General features: G+C 42.4%; 1 protein-coding gene across 3 annotated transcripts in view; it reads right to left on the bottom strand.

Annotated features, from left to right (window-relative positions):
* CTNNBL1 (catenin beta like 1) overlaps nucleotides 1-17,825 on the bottom strand; it is a 163,411-nt gene extending 145,586 nt beyond the window's left edge. For 2 of the 3 annotated variants that reach the window (XM_070247722.1, XM_023626540.2), the window contains exon 1: nucleotides 17,567-17,791. In XM_070247722.1, coding sequence (XP_070103823.1) covers nucleotides 17,567-17,596 — 30 coding nt within the window. In that variant the 5' untranslated portion in view covers nucleotides 17,597-17,791. Of the gene's footprint in view, nucleotides 1-17,566 lie in introns of all 3 variants that reach the window. The other variant, XM_005604625.4, reaches the window with a different exon arrangement.
* Nucleotides 17,826-18,642: the final 817 nt, after the last annotated feature.

The raw sequence follows: 18,642 nt of genomic DNA, 5'->3' as shown, positions 1-18,642 counted from the left end.
GCAAAACACATACCTTGTTGGGCAGGAAGAAACTCTACCAAGAGTTAAGATAATTAAGTAAGTGTCTCATCCAGAAAAATAAATAAATAATAGAATAAAATAATTGTTTTGAAACTTCCCCTTTTAAAGTTTTCTTTGAAGCGTGGCAGGCCTATGGTATCAAAAAAACCTAAGAATTGACTACCGTAGAAAAAGGCATCTTAAAACAATGCAAAGACAACTGTTTTTTGCATGATGCAAAGACATTATTACATGTTATGATAGGTTTACTTTCTGAGAAAGGAAAGTAAAGTGATTTTTCATAAGCAAGTTTCCTCTGTGGGTGAATCTCCAGTCAGTTACAACCAACTTAGAGAGAGCCATCAAGGCAAACTACCCATTAGCTGTCAATTTAGAATGACTCCAGAAAGCTAGCCCCAGAGCTCCACTGATATCTTTTCAACAACCTCTTAATCTTCTTTATAACACCTGTGTTAAAGCAGCCTTACATCAATCCTACTCACTTGTCTCAGACTGAAATTACTTAGAAACTTGAGAATCTGGTACACATACCAAAAAAACAGCGATACACTGCCTGAAAAACCCTGTACAAAAAAAAGGGAATCAGCGACCTCTTTTAAACAAAGCTGCATAAGTAAGCCAGGAAGGGCCTGAATAGGCAAAGTCAGATATAAATCTCACAAAGAGCTTCTAGGAGGCACTGAGGTCAGAGAATCGCAGGGTTTAAAGAAACCATAAAGAATTCCTCCTACAGCTTCCTCACTAAGTGATTATCCAAACTGTATAATAATTACCATTAACTGTGCGCTTATTATGTACCAGGAACTTAACATTTCATTATCTTTTTAATCCTCGCACAACCCTGCTAGGTAGGTAATACCATTCCCTGTTTCTTCAAGTGAGGAAACGAAGGCTCAGGCGGCTTGCTTAGCAAGTTGCCTAAGGTCAAAGAGCTAGAAAATAGTGGAGAGGGGATTCAAACACTGCCCGTCAATCTAAGCCTACAGCACTCGCTCTTTCCACTACATCGTACTACCACCATGTGACTGGGAAATAAATCACCCTGCCCTAACTGGTTTCTATGCTTACTACAGACCTGTTTCCTGAGGCTACTTAAACTTACGTCAACTTTCAGCAGCTCTACTACTTTCCATTTTAGAAACCCATGTGTGTGCCAGGCCTGTACAAAACATAAAGCACCTAAGAAACTGATACTAAACTAGTCCCATTAATAGGGGATCGTGAGGCAGTGAGAAGAGAATGGACCTTAGGAGTCAGACACCTAAGTTTGTTGTTACTAGTGTGTGATCTTGGGCAAAGCACCACTGTCTCAGCCTTCATTTCATCCCTGGAAAAAGCCCTCACAGCGAGGTGGGATAACACGAGAAGTACCTAACCCAGAAAAAGGACTTAATAAATGTTAAATAAGAAAAAAAAATCAAATGGAAATGGATATGCCAGATACCACCAACATGAAATAAAAACTAAACTTGTTTGTATTCTCTCTTATTTTTTGCCCATAAGGCTGGTTAAAGAGAAAACAGTAATTATGGCCCACAGTAGACTTACAGGAAATCTTGGGCAAATAACGGATGAATCTCTCTCTCTCTTTGAGAGATGCCTCCAATCTTTAAAAAGAAAATGCCAGTCAACTCTCAGGTTACTACAATATTGGAATCAGGCTTTTATGAAGATCTATTGTTATTTAAAGCAAGTTTCTCCCAAACCAGTGTTTCCTATGACTAGGGCCACTATCACTGACAAAGGCACCTTAAGCTACTTCCCATCAAAAAAGAAGAGGCAAGAAAGAGAAGGCAACTGCGGAGGTGCAAAGTCTCAACACAAAAAGATACCTAGAAGAGACACAAATTCAGCCACCCAATCACTGATTCACTGCGTCATTCACTTGTCCCTCATTCTTCTCTTCCTTCAGTTGAGACATTGAGTATTTATATATAGCAGGCACTGATCTGGTCACTGCCCTTGAGGAACTCATATCCAATGGGAAGAAAGATACGTAATCAACTTATTTCCAACAAAGAATTGCTGGGAAAGGCAGTCTGAGGCATGCAGCATTTCAAACCCCACTCAATGCCTTAAGAATAGGCCTTGGACCTGGAATACTTCCTTACCAAGAGATAAGGAGCTCATACAGACTTAGCAGGCTTACCACCTTGCGTGGGAGTATCTGTCCCTATTTCAGGCTCAATGAGAATTTCTTTGTTCGGCTTAAGCATGTATGTCAATGGCCCGCAGGCACTAGCTTTCAGGTCAGGGTCCTTCTGCTGCAAGAGAGAGGGCTGCGCATAGGCCAACTGTCCTGTATTGGCCGCAGAGGGAAGGGGGGCGGCGGGTCACTACTGGAGCTGCTCTGGCTCTGCCTCTTCTCTATGTGAGTAAAGCACTGTTCCACCCAGTGCTGTGTGTGTTCTCCCTGGCAACTCTAATATGAAGATGCAGAAGTGTTCGGGTCCTCCCCTGGGACTGGTAACTGACGCACGGTGTTCTGCTCCACTTGGTTGGATAACCCGTGCACTGTTCTGCTGGACAACAATGAAATAGATGATAGACTGGAGGCAAGACAAGGTAGGATGATGGCGGCATTCTGCTGCATTCTACTCTCTAGGGTACTTCTTTTTTTAAGCTACCTTCATCCACCAGATCCCTTTATTAGGAAAAAGATTCTACCATCCACTTCCTGGGTGTCTTTGGGCAAGTTACTAAACCTCTGTGAACTTCCTTTCCTTATCTATAAAATGGGAACAAGAATACTGACTTCCTAAGGTTGGCTTTAGGATGAGACCGAATACTGCATATAAATCAAACAGCACAAAGCCTGGCTCTCAGTGGGCTTCTATATCTGGTAGTTCTCAGCTCTTTGTTCTGTTCTTTTGGCTGGGTGGCCTATGGAGGAGAAAACACATATTCTTTTATTGCACTGAAAGTACGACAATTTCTACAAGCTCTTGTATGAGCTGCTTTTCATTCACTTCAAATCAGGAACACACTATCCCTATAAGTGACCCCTTTCTCCCACAAACACAGAAACAATCTGTCAGTCGAAGGCAAATCTGCCACTAAGGCAGAGGTAATACTTCCAGCTGCACACCTACCTCCAGATATTATCCTGTAAGGCTCGGTGTCGCGCTCCTGAAAAAGGCTACACTCATTGCACTCGGCGATCAAAGCTCACTTGGTCAGAAGTGCCTCTGCCTCATACAAGGTGAGCCGAGACTAAAAATTGCTTTTTTAATTAAAATAAGACTTCCTCAACACTGTTTACAATAGCCAAAACGTGGAAGCAACCTAAGTGCCCATCAACAGACGAATGGATAAAGAAGATGTGGTACATATATACAATGGAATACTACTCAGCTGCAAAACAGAACAAAATCATTCCATTTGCAATAACATGGATGGACCTTGAGAGAATTATGTTAAGTGAAATAAGCCAGCGAGAGAAAGATAATCTGTGTATGACTCCACTCATATGAGGAATTTAAAATTATGGACCAAGAACAGTTTAGTGGATACCAGGGGAAAGGTGGGGTGGGGGGTGGGCACAAAGGGTGAAGTGGTGCACCTACAACATGACTGACAAACATTAATGTACAATTGAAATTTCACAAGATTGTAACCTATCAATAACTCAATAAAAAAAAAAATAAGACTTCCTCAACCTCCTGCTGACAATCACAACTAGAATGTGGAGCCCAATATCAGACAGTTAACCAGTCTCCTCCTTGCTCTAATGGTGGTTTTAAAACCACACAGAGGAAGTAGGGGAAAAATTACTAATTTAAACGAAATGTTTAATTTTCTAATTATGGGACAGGCTCCAAGAGGAAGAAAAGTGATTTGCAATCTTCATTATAGAATCTTCATGCGACCACTGGCACAAGTCATGTCAGTCAGAAGGCAGACACCATTTCTTTTTCCCTCACTGAGCCTTCAGTGTCCTTATGAGTTCTGTAGGGATGGAAGAAGAAATCTCTGGCAAAAAAAAATGAGGTGGAAGAATTAGAATTTCTGTCTCCCCAAGTTTGTTACGCTGAGTGAGGTATAAGGATCGCCAGGGAGATAATATTCAGTGACTTCATATTGGCAGGCTGAGCAGCCTGAGGGCCTTTGAAACTCTAGTGTTGTAAAAACTGCCCAGCTCAGGTGGTGCTTAAGCAATTCTCTTTATTTGCTGAGAAGTCCCATCATCAGTGGTTAAGAGAAGCATCAAGAATTAGGGTGGTGCCCACCAGCGGCACCTCTGGTCAGAAGGAAATCTGTTCTTCTGTAGATATGCTTGTACTACTGCTAATTTGTCTTATCTCTGCCCATTCAGATCTCTATGTGCTAACTCAGGAGAAGAAGTCCCTGCCAACCAACTCTGACAAGTCTGATGGCAGAACTCCCACTGGAGAATCAGCAGAGACAGCAAAGGCAGGCAATTCCCTTTCATTAGAGAGTTCTCTTTAAGTTGTTTTTTTTTTTTTAATTTTGAAAACAAAAAAGTAGCCATTCACAGCCACTGTTCGCTGCAGTCACTTATATAAGCGGCAGAAACTGAAATTTCCCCCTAAGCCAACTGAAAAAGATGTCCTGGAAATAACCAGAAATGGCTGTGCCCCTTTAATTACCCACTGTAATGTAAAACCAGACATGGAGAGGATGGCCACGGCAGATCTGGGCAAAACAGCAATGATATTTAATCATCAGTCCAGACCATCTGTAACTGTTTTGCAGAAACACATAAAGTTTATGGATTCCAAAGCTTCCTACAAGTTACCAAGTGCTGAGGGTCAGGTGCATTGTCCTCAGGTCCGCCAGGGGCTGTTTTCTTCATTCTCTCCAGGCCAGGGTGCTCACCAAAAGGCACCATGCCCATAGTTTCTGTGCCAAGCCTGGCACTAGGAGAGTGCTGCTTCTTGATTAAAACAGATTAAATGTTTAGAACTGAGAGACTCGGAAAACAACCGAGGCAGGAAAGCAATTATCCTAGGGAGAGCACCGCTTCAGCTGCGGCCCTACGCAGCACAAAGGTGAATTCTGTGCCCCTTCGAACAACTAAGCTGGCCAGATTGCGCCTCTACAATCTATTCTCCATTGCGCAGATGCCGTGACCAAACTGTATCACTCCACAGCTTAAAACCCCTAACGGCTTCCCATTGTATTGACAATAAAATCCAAAAATTTTAGGGATTCCTCACCTCCCCACAGCTGACCTCTCTGTCCTTAGCTCAACTGTCCCCTCCTCACTCACCATGTGCTAGCCATACCGCCTCAAACATGACAAGCTTGTTCCCACCTTACGGCTTTTGTACTGGTTTGTCCCTTGGCCTACATCGCTGTTCGCACAGCTCTTCACGTGGCTGGATCTTTCTCATCACTCAGTTCTCAGCTCAAATGTTACCTCCTCAGAGAGGTCTTCTAGAACCTTCCAATGCTCCCTCATCACTCTATTACATGAGGCCATTTCCCCCCTTGATATCCTTATTTGAAATTATCTTGTTTTTGTTTATTTAGTATCTGTTTGCTTGTCCAGATATTCTTATTTATTTGTATTTGTTTTTCTTGTTTATTGTCTGTCTTGCCTCCCTGAACATAAGTTCTATAAAGATAGGGACTGTGACTGTCTTGTGCATCACTCTAATCCCAGTGTCTAGTAAAATATCTTGCATTTAGTAGGCAGTTAATAAATATTTGTTGAACAATTAAAGAATGAAGAGTTCAATATGGATCACTAATCCAAATCAAATTTACTAATCCTCAAAAATCTGAATTGGCTCACAGCCTGTGAGCATGTGAAACAATGCCCTAGAAACACTGGTTGCTTCTTTGCCAACCCCTGGTGAATGACCAGGAAACAATGCCAAAGGGAGACAAGACTGAGATGGAGAACTTGCAGACTCTCCAAGCTGCAGAACTGGAAAACTTGCAAGCCTCTCAGGTAGCGTCTTGACCAAACTGTCCTTTCACAGGAGGATCAGATGGGCCGACAATGATTACCAACGGGCTGTGGCCAAAGGTTGGATCTTGAAGGTCCAACTAGTGCAGGGTACACTATATGAGGTAGCTCCAGTCCCAGCCAACTAGAGTCCTTATGGATGAAACAGCACTTAGGAGCCAGAAAGCAGGTGTACATACTAAGTCTAAAAGAAACCGGCCTCTGTGTGAGTGTGTGAGAGTGTGTGTGTGTGTGTGTGTGTATTGGAAGAGGAGGGGGAAAGGAGAGATAGGAAATGGAGATAGAGCCAAGAGCCAAGCACAAGACAAGAACTGGGAGAGGCATGAAAAGGTCAGGAACAAGCACACAGGGTCTCAGGTGATTGCAACAATGGTGAGTATGTGAATTAGGATATAAGACTAGCTTAAAGACAGAGGGTCAAGGCAATGAGACAGGTAAACGGCTCCCCTTCAGAAACAGAAGCAAGCACAAAAGAAAGGGGCACTCCCTAACAGGCCAGGTTAAGCCCCTATTTGTGAGTACCAATTTCTCCTGAAAGACTCAAGATTAGTGGGCAACAGCTACTGCTCAGATGTTCTTCAATCCCCAGGACGGTAGTGGTGGGCAAAGAGATGCTGGAGAAAATGCTAGATGGAAAGTGAAGACAAGTTACACTAACATGATTTCTAGTATCTTACAGACTTCAGAGCCCTGAAGTTTCACCATTCATCCAAAGATGACCAAGAATTCTAACACCTCATTCATCTAACAACCTCAACTTTTCATGACACCATTCAAAGAAAGCAAAAAAGGCCTCAGAGATTAGATAAAATCCCATCAAAAAAACAATAACACTAAGGAGTGACAGCTGACACCAAAGAGAAGCAAGAAAAACTAAAAAGTAGACACAAGATCTCAAAATCTCTCAACACTTCAAAGTGTTTTAATGCAGAAGTAAAAGCTTTCCACACCTCAGGGCTGGCCTGGTGGCATAGTGGTTAAGTTCAGGCACTCTGTTTTGGTGGCCTGGGGTTTGTGGGTTCGGATTCCGGGCATGGACCTACACACCACTCATCAAGCCATGCTGTGGCAGCATCCCACATACAAAATAGAGGAAGGCTGGCACAGATGCTAGCTCAGGGCCAATCTTCCTCACACACACAAAAAAGCTTTCCACACCTTAAAAGGTCATGAGAGAATGTGGGCAGAATCCACGTGTTCATAATAATGATCCTGAGACAACAGTGTGACCTACTGAGAAAGGTAAGAATGTATATGTTTTAGAAAGAACTGCATATAAAATAACGAAAAATTCAAGTTTTGGATGTGTAGAGGAGGAGGAGGACCGTGGAAAAAGCACTGCTCTGAACCCCAGTTTATCACCAAGTAGTTGGGATCCTGAGGCAAGTCACTTTCCCTCTCTGTGCTCCACGTTGCCAGGCTGTAAAAAGAGGAGGTGGAATAGCTCGTGTCTAGGTCCTTCTTGTTTTAGCACTCTCATGACACTTACGAGCTTCAGTTACCTGGAAAATCTGTATATGAGGAACATTACATTTTCCAAAGTCACCAGATAAAAGAGGAGTTAACACAAGTCAAAATAACTGTATCACCTTTTTAAAGAAGGAACCTCATCACGGGTTTCTTTCAGCTACAACCCCCAGTTCATCAACGGTAATGTCTTTTTTCTTGTCCTCCTTTATTGCTGAGGTCCAGCATTCCGTTGACTCTTGGCATCTCCACCTTCCCCTGTCCAAGTTACTGCTAGCCAGAGACCCACTCCACCTTTCAGCTTCTCTGTCAATAATTATGTAACCTTGAAATGCTCAAGTTTCCTTTATCATTAATATGAGACGCTATTAGCTGTTCCCGTGGAAGCATTAATGTTCAAAGAGGTCAGTAAAAGATAACATGACAAATTGCAGCTACAATTCTTTTCTTTTTATCCAAAGTTGCAAAGAAAATCGCATTCCACCCAGAGACCCCAGCAGGGGACTGGTGTACATCAGTAGGTCAGTCTGTTAAGTTTTAAGTCTATTAAAGATCCCAAAAGTAATTTTAAACTCAGTTGCTCTTAAATGGGGGGGGTCAAAGAAAAATGTAATCAATCCTCAATATTCTGTACTAACAGAATGAGCACACGAATAATGCCAAACAAACTGTTCAATCATCAGTCATACCTGCCTTTGGAATACAGTCAGACACACTGGAAGAGAAGCATCACAACACTCTGTGCTTGATTTCAAACCCTTCTCAGTACAGTCAGCGACTCTGGACATTGCTGGGGAGCTGAAGGGAAGTCTAAGGAGCCAAAGGAGATAATCTGTTTAAGGCAACTGACAACCTCAAATGAGCTGAGATGATCCGCACTGCAGGAGTCTCACTAGACCTTTCACTGAACTCAGGATGAAGACAATCTGGTTTCTATTTACCAACCACCACGGAGCCGGGGTCCTAAAATTTAGGCCAACACACTCTGAGATCAGTCACTCCTGGAACTCTATGGAAAAGGAAATGGTTTTGAACTATTCAGCTGAAATATTACAATCAAATGGCTGACCTTGGAGAAGGTAAGAAATTTCCTGCTATACCTTCCTCTAGTTCCAATTTCTCTACAGCTATACAAGACAGACCAAACCCAACCACTTCCTTCAGGAACCTTACGGAAAAAAAAGAAAAAGAAAGGAGCAATTTGTAAACGAGACTCTTGGTACTAGAAAAGAAGAAAACTGAGATATCTCAGTAATATCAGAGACCTGGAGAAAAGAATTACTGTGTTGATGACATAATTCTTGATATCAAGGACTGCTAACCGTGGCAGAATAGGGTTGTGTTTTAATCTATTGAGAACAGTTCTATATTGTGGCATGCGCAGGTGACAAACTGTTCTCATTCCCTTTTATAGCATTCTAAACCTTAATCTCCAAGGGACCAATGACCTTGGGAATATTGACGAAGCTTTGCAGAATTCAAGAAAAATATTCTTTCTCATTTGCTATAGCACGTGTGTTTTTTATAATTATATCAATAACAAAAATTAACAGCTAACCTTTACTGGGCACTTACTATGTGTCAGGCACCATACCATTTAGAACTACCCACACTGTCTCATTTAATCCTGTACTTTAAAAAAAGATGGTAAAGCGGAGATTTCTTAAAAGATAGTGGGGCAGAGATAGACACTATCATATAATTTCCATTTTTAAGATGAAGACCTGAGGCTTAAAGAGATTAATTAACTGACCCACAGTCACACAGCTAGCAAGTAGCAGAGGTGGGACTGCCGGGTCAACATGCAGTCTGACCCAGAGTTAGTATTCATCCATTGCACTAAGCATTAAAAGATGCCTAACAGGCACACTCAGAAGAGCATGTGCTTTGAGTTATTTTCTCCAACAGTGCTGACAAGCTATTTTGAACCATCCACATTCTCCAATGTGGTCATTTTTACATAGGAAAACTTCTCTATTGGGTTAAGTCTTAAAAATTCAATCCCCTAATTTAAACAATGACATCTAGTGAGCCACTGCAGAAAGCTATGGCTGTCTTCCTCAAATTCACCTCCAAAATTAGGCATCTCAATAAGACCTATCTCCAAGGAAGCTGAAATATGTAGGACTGAAGTCTATGACTAGAGAAGAGTATTCTGTTGGTCTATGGAGGAAATAAACCCACATTCACCATGCCAAGATGAGATCTGCAAAGATAGAAAGTAAGACCAACTGGAAAGCTATTTATGTTGTCCCAAGAGTCTAAACTAAGATGACGGCAGTTGAAATACAAAGGAAGGCATAGAGAGAAGACTCCTGAAGAAGCAACACCTCCTCTGTGAAGCCTTCCCGATTCCCTGACGGCAGAGCTGCTCCTGCCTCTGTGCCACTACATCTGTGCACACCTCTCTAACAGCACTGACACTGTGTCCTGGAGTATCAGTTTTCAAATCTGTGGGACGCCCCCACCAGACTGCAAGCTGTATGAGAGCAAGAACTATGACAAGTATTTTTATATCCGAACACCTTCTTGACTCCTGAGAGAGGAGCTGGCCCCTCTGCTCAGGAGCTTGTATGATCCATGAGGAAAAGAACCTTGTCTTTCATCTTTGAGCCGTTTCATCCTCAGAAATAGCTTCCAAGGCCTCTTTCAAGTCTGCTGAAGAGTGACACCCCTGACTAAAATGCAAAATAGGAGGTAGGTGGGGGAGCAGGTGGAGAGATGCAGAGAATTATGTGATACCAGAACGCCTGGCCAGAATGTTCAGTAAATGCATAAAACCTAAATGAGGGCTAGTGAGCTAAGAGTTGTCTACACAAAGGTGCTAAAATGGATGAGCTGAAAGTAGATGAGAAGAATGGATGAATTCCTCTAAGAAGACGAGGCATAGGGTTATAGAACCAAATTCTAGTGAAGAGTCAAGAATGATGAGGCTCTGGGGCCGGCCCTGTGGCCGAGTGGTTACATTTACATGCTCTGCTTCAGCTGCCCAGGGTTTCACCAGTTTGAATCCTGGGCGCGAACATGGCACCACTTGTCAGGCTGTGATGAGGTGGCATCCCACATGCCACAACCAGAAGGACCCACAACTAAAAATATACAACTATGTACCAGGGGGCTTTGGGGAGAAAAAGGAAAAATAAAAATCTTAAAAAAAAAAAAAAAGAAGAAGAAGAATGCTAAGGCTCAAGAAAATTTTTGGCAAAGAGGGCACTGGCAATCTTCAAGAACATAGGTTTTAGACATTCTACAAAATAACTGACCAGTACTCTTCAAAAATGTCAAGATTATAAAAGACAAGGAAAATGACAATTGAATGCAATGTGGCATCCTAGATAGGATCCTGGAACAGAAAAACCAAATTAGTGGAAAAAGCTGGTAACATCTGAATTGACTCTGCAGTTCAGTTACTAGTACATGAACGTTAATTTCCCAGTTTTGATCACTGTACTATGGTTATATAAGATGTTAACTTTAGGAGAAGCTGGGTGAGGAGTATATGGAAACTCTCTTTACTATTTTTGCAAATTTTCTCTAAGTTTAAAATTAGTTCAAAATAAAAAGCTTAAAAAAAGAATGTAAGTTTTGTCGCAAGACAGATGGAAGAGAGAGGAAAACAATTCAGAAACTGAAGTAGCAGATTTGAATCAAACTTTCTTGAAGTCTAACATGAAAGCAAAGAGATACAAGTTAGCAAGCAAGCAAGATATTAAAACAAAAGCCTACCAAAAAGAGAAAACAACCAGAGCCATCATTAAACAACCATTTATTAGACATCAATTATGAGTGAGACACTCTTGCTAGGTGCTATCCCGGCCTCTAAGTGCACTATCTAGCGTCCAACAACACACAGAAATATAATGAGGATGAAAAGAATGCACCAGGGGAAAGAGAGAGGATGAGAAGGTTGCAAAGGGAGGAAATGAACTTAAGGGAAAAATCATTCAGGAGATGAAACAGAAAACATCCTGAAATGGGAATATCAATGAGAATAGCTCTTTATCTGTTATTTATCATCCCACTACTAAGAAAAAGTAAGTTGGAAAACCACTAGTCTCAACTGTCATGCAAAAGAGCCTATTTCACAATGCTATAAACCGACATCATGATTAGGATAATATCCTTAGGGTTAGAGGTAAAACGGGGCCACCAGAGAATGAAAGATATATGTGAGCACAGTGTTCAAGCTTCCGATAATGTTTCTTCTACACACACCATCAACAAAAAACACAAAGAAAAGCTCAATTACAAACTACAACACTACCTTAAGAGAAAGAGGTAGATAATAAGAAATACAAATGATACACACAAGGAAAAAAATACTTATTAAAGCAAATTTCAACTAACACTTTATATACCTACCAGATTAACAGGAAAAAATTAAATTAGGACAACCAGTGGTATCAAGATTGCAGTAAAATTGGAACACACACTCTTGTTAACACTGTAAACTGATGAAGGATTAATTCCACACAGGCAATGCATATTGCTGACCTTATCTGCAGCTGAGGTGACCCCATCATCTCCTACCACTCTCCCCATTTACTCTATGCTCTGAACATTTCACTCCCATGTTTTTGCTCTCACTAATCCTAGCCAAGAACGATTCTCCTCGGCCTCCTTCATTACCCATGGAAGTCCTATTCATTCATCAAGGCTAAGATTCCAATGTCATCTCCCTTTTCTTCAACGACCAAACCAAATCCATCCCCATCAATACACTCGCTCTCCAGGCATATCCACCCAATCATTCCTTCTATTGTGCTCCCGTAATACTTTATTCACAGAGTTAGTTGTTGAAATGTCAGTCTCGCTCCTTAAGTTACGCATTCTTTAAGGTCCAGGACCATGTCTTAATAATTTTAGTATATGCAATACTTAGCACAGAAGATGGCATACGTTAATTACTAACAACAGATGGGAGGGGGAAAATGCCACACAAATAAAGAAGTTCATTGCAATATTATCTTCAAAAACAAAAACCTGGAAACCACCTAAATACTCAGTTATAGAGGAACAATTTAGGGAAAAATGGCTGGTCTATCACTCGAGCAAAAAGGATGCAAACATTAAAAATAACATGAATACTATATAGAAACACAGAAAATATTTCTGGCAATGTTAAATTAAAAACATAGAACACAAAATAGTATATACACAATGGTTACAGCCATGCAAAATACATAAGGACTGTGGGAATATAAAAGTATTTATTGGATTAGGGTAACAGTTTCCCTTTTCTCAAACACCTTCTTTTAATACTGTTCCTGTCAGTTCACTGTCCTTAAAAACTTTTATTTCAGAAGAAAGAAATAAGAAGGGGAAAGGAGAAGATTACAGATTCCTGCAAGCCCCTGCAACTCAAGGAAATGCTATGATATTACTGATAGGTGACTGGAGGAGTGGGTGTCTGCAGTACTGTCAAAACCAAGGGTCCCTGACCCCAATCTGCTTCAAAGAGAATACTTCTCATGTCACAAAGTAAGCCATTCCCATCGAGCCAAGCTGCACTAAATGTGAATTCTTTATTGCAAAACTTCAGAGGTAAGAACTTTTTGCAGACATCTGTGGAATTAGTATTAATGAGAATGCCCTGGAGTTCACATCCGCGCCTATGCAGCAGAAACTCCTCAGCCAAGGAACTGCTGGGCCGACTTCTTGATGAGATGTCTAAGCCTGAAGGCATCAAAAAAGTACATTTCCATATTGGGAACGTAACTGGTTTCCTCTTTAAGACTTTTTCCACCACCTCCTGTCCACACTGTAATTCTCCTGTCTTCTCAAATGAATAGTTAACACATGTCAAGGATATAAGGCATATACTGAGGCACTTGCTGCCTAACTCTATTACCAGAAGAACCAATCTCGGTAGAAAACTGGACTCTTCCCACCAAGTTGCCCCAAAAATGAAATTTAGTAAGCACCCAAAAAATGTCAAATATTTTTAATAAACATGTCTTGACATTACATATTTTCTTTGCTTACCTTAGTCTCTGAAGTGTTGGAAAGGAAAGAACCAGAAGTCACATAGCGCAATTCCTTCATTTTACAGATAAAAAAATGAGGTACAGAAAGGGGAAGTAACTTGTCCTGAGTTACCCAGATAAGTAATGATAAAAGTAGGATTAAAACTCAGATCTCCCAGATTTTCAGCCTCCGTTCATTCTACAACATCAAGTTTTTTTATCCTCTGATAACTCGGGAGCTCTTAGCCTAAATAATTAGTATCAGAGAATTTTAAAGCTAGAAGGGACCTCAGAGAGACTTACTTAATCCCCTCATTAGGCATGTGAGGAAACTGAGGCCCAGGAAGATTAAGTGATTTGTTCTCAATATCTTAGATGGCAGGGAAAAAGTCTAACAAGCTCAAAAACCTGCAAACTAATGGTCACGAGAAGGGAGGTGAATGTCTCAGCCAGGGAGAATTTTAAAAGGAACGTAGATCATACTAGACCTGAAGGTCTCAAAGTGTGGTCCCCGGACCAGCAAGCTCAGCATCACCTGGGATCTTGTTGGAGACGCAAATTCTAAGGTCCCATGTGAGACTTACAGAATCAGACTCTGAGGGTGGGGACGTTTCAATCAGACGACTTTGTTCCCACATGTTGCTGAGAAATGAACCTTCGTGGTCATATTGAGTCTACTTTGTACGTGATAACTATAATCAACAGCACTTAAGATTTATGCATTCTTCTACATGTGTTCAACACTTCAATTTTTAAAGTTTTTACAAATCTAAAAACAACATGGAAAACTAGACTCGGGTATTCAGTTGGTTCCAGTTCTGGCTCTACTCCTTACTGGCTGTTTGATCTTGGGCAGGTGACTGACCTCTAACTTGAGTTTCCTTTTCCGTAAAACAGGCATGCCACCAACCTCAAGGGCACATTGAGAATTAAATGAAGAACTTATCTGAAAGCACTTTAGCTCTGCATCTGGCACAGAGTAAGTAGGCAGTACAGCACGGTGGTTAGGAGCTCCAGCAATGAGGTAGGCACTTTTTTGTACCTCAGTTCCCTCATCTGTACAATAGAGATTAAAAACAGTGCCTTCCTCATAGGGTTGTTACAAGGACTTAGAGGGATGATGCAGTTAACTAATGCATCCTTCACATCTATAAAATGTTAGTGTTTTCAAAGCGATTTTGCATCCATTAACTCAGACAATCCTCATAACTTTCACAAGAGGATGGGTGAATTTGATTACAGACTAGATTCCAGACTCTACCATCCTTTAGAAGAACAAGAAGAGTGGACAAACAGGAAACTGCATGAATAGTGCAAGTGAGAAATGAACAGAGCTGGAAATAAGGAGATCAGGATTCTGATTTCAACTCCGCCACTACCTTGGCCCACAACCTCAGGGAAGTCCCCTTCCCAGAACAGGGTTCACTTTTCCTCTATAAACAAGTGGGATGAATGAGGTTATCCATAACATCTCTCAAAATAAAGCTCAAACTCCTTATCGTGGCCCAGAGGGAGGCCTACGTAGCCTGTCATCTGCCTACTTCTCCAACTTCATCACCTATGATTCCCCTCCTCATTTACCGTGTTCCAGCTCCATTAATCCTTTCTGATCCTCTAACAGGCTGCATTAGCTTCTACCTCACAGCCTACGTACTTGCTATTCCCTCTGCCGTGTTCATTCTGCCCTTTTCACGTGATTGGTCCTTCTCAACCTTCAGCCCTTTAATGTCCATTCCTCAGAGTCCTTTCCAGACCATAGTATTTAAAGTAATAGGTCCTGCCTCCCACTCCCAGGGGTTATTTTCTTTGGCAGTGCTATCTGATAGAAATATATTGAAAGCCACCAATGAGTCACATTAAAACTTTAAATTTTCTAGTAGCCACATTAAAAAAGTTTTTAAGAAGGTGACATTAATTTTAATAACATATTTTCTTTTTTTTTCTTCTTTTTGAGGAAGATTAGCCCTGAGCTGACATCTGCCACGAAACTATCTCTTTTTGCTAAGGAAGATTGGCCCTGAGCTAACATGTGTGCCCATCTTCCTCCATTTTATATGTGGGATGCCTGCCACAGCATGGCTTGATGAGCAGTGCATAGGCCCTCACCCAGGATCCGAACCAGCGAACCCCAGGCCACTGAAGCGGAATGTGCGAACTTAACCACTGCGCCACCAGGCTGGCCACCTAATATATTTTCTTTAAGCCAATATATCCTAAGTATAATCATTCCAACATGGAACCAATGTGAAAATTATTAATATATTTTACCTTCATTTTTTTCATAGTAATTCTTGGAAATCCAGTATGTATTTTACACACATAACAGATCTCAATTTGAACTAGCCACATTTCAAGTGTTCAGCAGTTACATGTTCCCAGAGTCTACCATGTCAGACAGCACAGCACAGAATACTCTGCATACCCTTCAAAGTACTTACCACAATCTGAATTTCTCGTGGGTTTACTCACTTATTATCTTGTTACTTCCCAACAGACTACAAGCTCTACAAAAGCAAGAACCTCCTCTGTTTTGTTCAATGTCATATATTCGGTGGATACAGTGCCTTGCACAGTAGGTGCTCAATAAATATTTGTTAAGCAAATGAATGAACATCTTCTAGCTTTAATGTTCTATGAGTCAATGGGCTAGCCATTCTACAACTCCCAAACAAGCCTACAGCCACTCATTCAACAACCCTCCTATTTCTTCTTTCATGTTCAATTACTGTCTTAAAAAGAGAAATCTCTTAGTTATGTATCTCCCATTGCTTACAAGTTCTTTCCCAGGATGTCTAGAGTCTCCAAGGTCAGTTCTTTGTATACTGGCTGAGGAGGTGGCATGAATATAATTGCTAACATTTACCAAACATTTACTCTTTGACAAGCATCGGTCTAAGCACTTCACATTTCACGACGGCTTAACAACAGACTTATGTGGTGGACGCCATCATTGCCCACATTTACAAACGAGGAAACTAAGGCATAGAGAGGTTCAATATTTTTTTCAAGGTCAAACAAGCCAGCCAGTCAGTAGCAAAACAGAGATTCCGAGCAACATGGGGCTCCAGATTCGTGGCTCTTAAAATCTCCTATTCTCTACTGCAGAGTTGTCCAATGGAAACATAAGGCCAGTGGTAGCCACACCGAAAGACTAGTAGCTACATTAAAAAGTCACAGAAATAGGTAAAATTTATTCTAAATGTATTTTACTCTACCCATTATCCATAATACGATTATCTAATCAATATGATCAATAATCAAGGTAACTGATATAATCAATACGATCATGTAATCAATATAAACATTTTAACTTTTTCATATTGAGTCTTCAAAAATCCAGTGTGACTTTACACTTAGAGTACTTTTCAATTCAGACTAGTCCCATTGCAAGTGTTCAACAGCCATCCGTGGCTAGTGGCTACCATACTGGGCAGCACAGCTCCACTGCTTCTCACAGGAGCCTCTTCAGGAAGCCGAAAGAGGGGGGAGCTTGGAGCAAGGAGCCAGGAGACCTCAGCTCTGATGCCAGCTCTTACCTGCTGAGTGACTCTGGACAAGTCCTTTCTGCCCTTTGGGCTACTGTTTCTCTACAAGCACCCTGAGCAAGGGGGACAAGAAGATCCCTAGGGACCCATCCCATGCTAGAATTCCAGAGCTCCCAACTGCAGTTAACACGGGCACAGCTTTCTACACTTTAAAATCAGCTTTCACATCCATTAACTGATCTAGTCCCCAAACAACTCTACTAGGTACTTATTACTGCCTCGGTTTTATATACACAACTACTCAAGCTCGAAGAGGGCGAAGTGACTTGTCCCAAAGCCACAGAGCCCGTGAGTGGAGAAGCCGGGGCTCCAGGGCTCTCCCACCACCTCCGCACATTCAGTGACTGGGGGAGAAGGGGGATGGTTGCGAGGACAGTCCGGGGCCTCCAGAGTTGAAGGGAACCAGGCCCCACGGTGGGGTGAGAAGGGGCCCCGACTGCAGCTGCGAAGACGGGGCTCGGGCCGTGAGAAGGAATGAACTGAAGGGCCCAGGAGTCTCGAGGGAGCGAAGGGAAACGAGAGGCTCGGACCCGGGTGCCACGAGAAGAGAGGAGACCCGGGACGGAGGGGGGAGGAGGTGAGATGGCCGGGTGAGGGAACGGCCCACCGGCCCTCCTCGTCCCTCATACCTGGTAGCTCAGAAGTTCGCCCACGTCCATGGTTGTAGGCCCAGCCAACACCGGCTACTCCGGTTCCCTCCACTCACGCCCAAACCGCGGCCCCCTCAGTAGCGGTTCCAGCCACACTGCCGTAAAGCGCCGTGAGCTGGGCCGCAGAGCCAATGAGGTAAAAGTGCGCGCGACGCGCGAGGCGGCCACACTGCGGTAAAAGGCGGCGCCACCGTAAAGCGCGCCGCATTGGGGACAGTACCGCTTCCGCCTGGAGCCTGAAGGGGGCGGGGAAAGGGGGCGGAGATTGGAAGGAGGGCGGGGCGGCGAGAGAAAAGACCCAAAGGAACCCAGATTACCAGCGCGAGCGCGGGGCGGAGTGTTGGGTGTTTCGCATGTGCTCCCACATCCTTCAGGGACATAAGTGTAACTGAAATGCACACCCAATTTCTACATGTTGAAACGATATGTTGGAAATATTGGGTCAAATATATTATAAAATTAATTTCACCCATTTCTTTTTACTTCTTAAATATGGCTAGTAGAAAATGAAAATTACATATGTGCTGTCTTTGTGGCTCCCGTTTTATTTCTGTTGGACAGTTCTGGCTCAGAAAGTGTATTGTCCAAGGCCGTGCGACTATCCCTGTCTGAGAAACTGTTGGCGATCACATTTCCCTCTCTGGGCTTGTTTATTCATCTCTGCAAGGCCGGTGGGAACCGGGTGATTTTCTTTCTACCCAACTGATATAAAAAGGTTTTAGGTGGAGAAAGTTGCCCATCACTGGAAGAGAATCATTCAAAGAGTGCACCTGAGCTCCAGGCATTTAAATAAGGCTCCATCTTAAAAGGGTGTTAAGCCTCTCCCTTGGTATCCCCAGCCCTTAGCACCCTGCCCTTCTCGTTCCTATTTGTCTTAGTCCATTCAGGCTGCTGTGGCAAAAATACCATACACTGGGTGGCTTATAAACAACAGAAATTTGTTTCTCACGGTTCTGGAGGCTGGGAAGTCCAAAATGAAGGCGCTGGCAGACTCCTTGTCTGATGAGGGCTGCTTTGTGGTTCATAGATGGTGCCTTCTCACTGTGTTCTCACAT

Source organism: Equus caballus, chromosome 22 (genome assembly GCF_041296265.1).
Source record: "Equus caballus isolate H_3958 breed thoroughbred chromosome 22, TB-T2T, whole genome shotgun sequence".
Lineage (NCBI taxonomy): Eukaryota > Metazoa > Chordata > Mammalia > Perissodactyla > Equidae > Equus > Equus caballus.
Note: the sequence above shows the minus strand (reverse complement) of the source record. Positions and strands in the feature narration are given on the sequence as shown.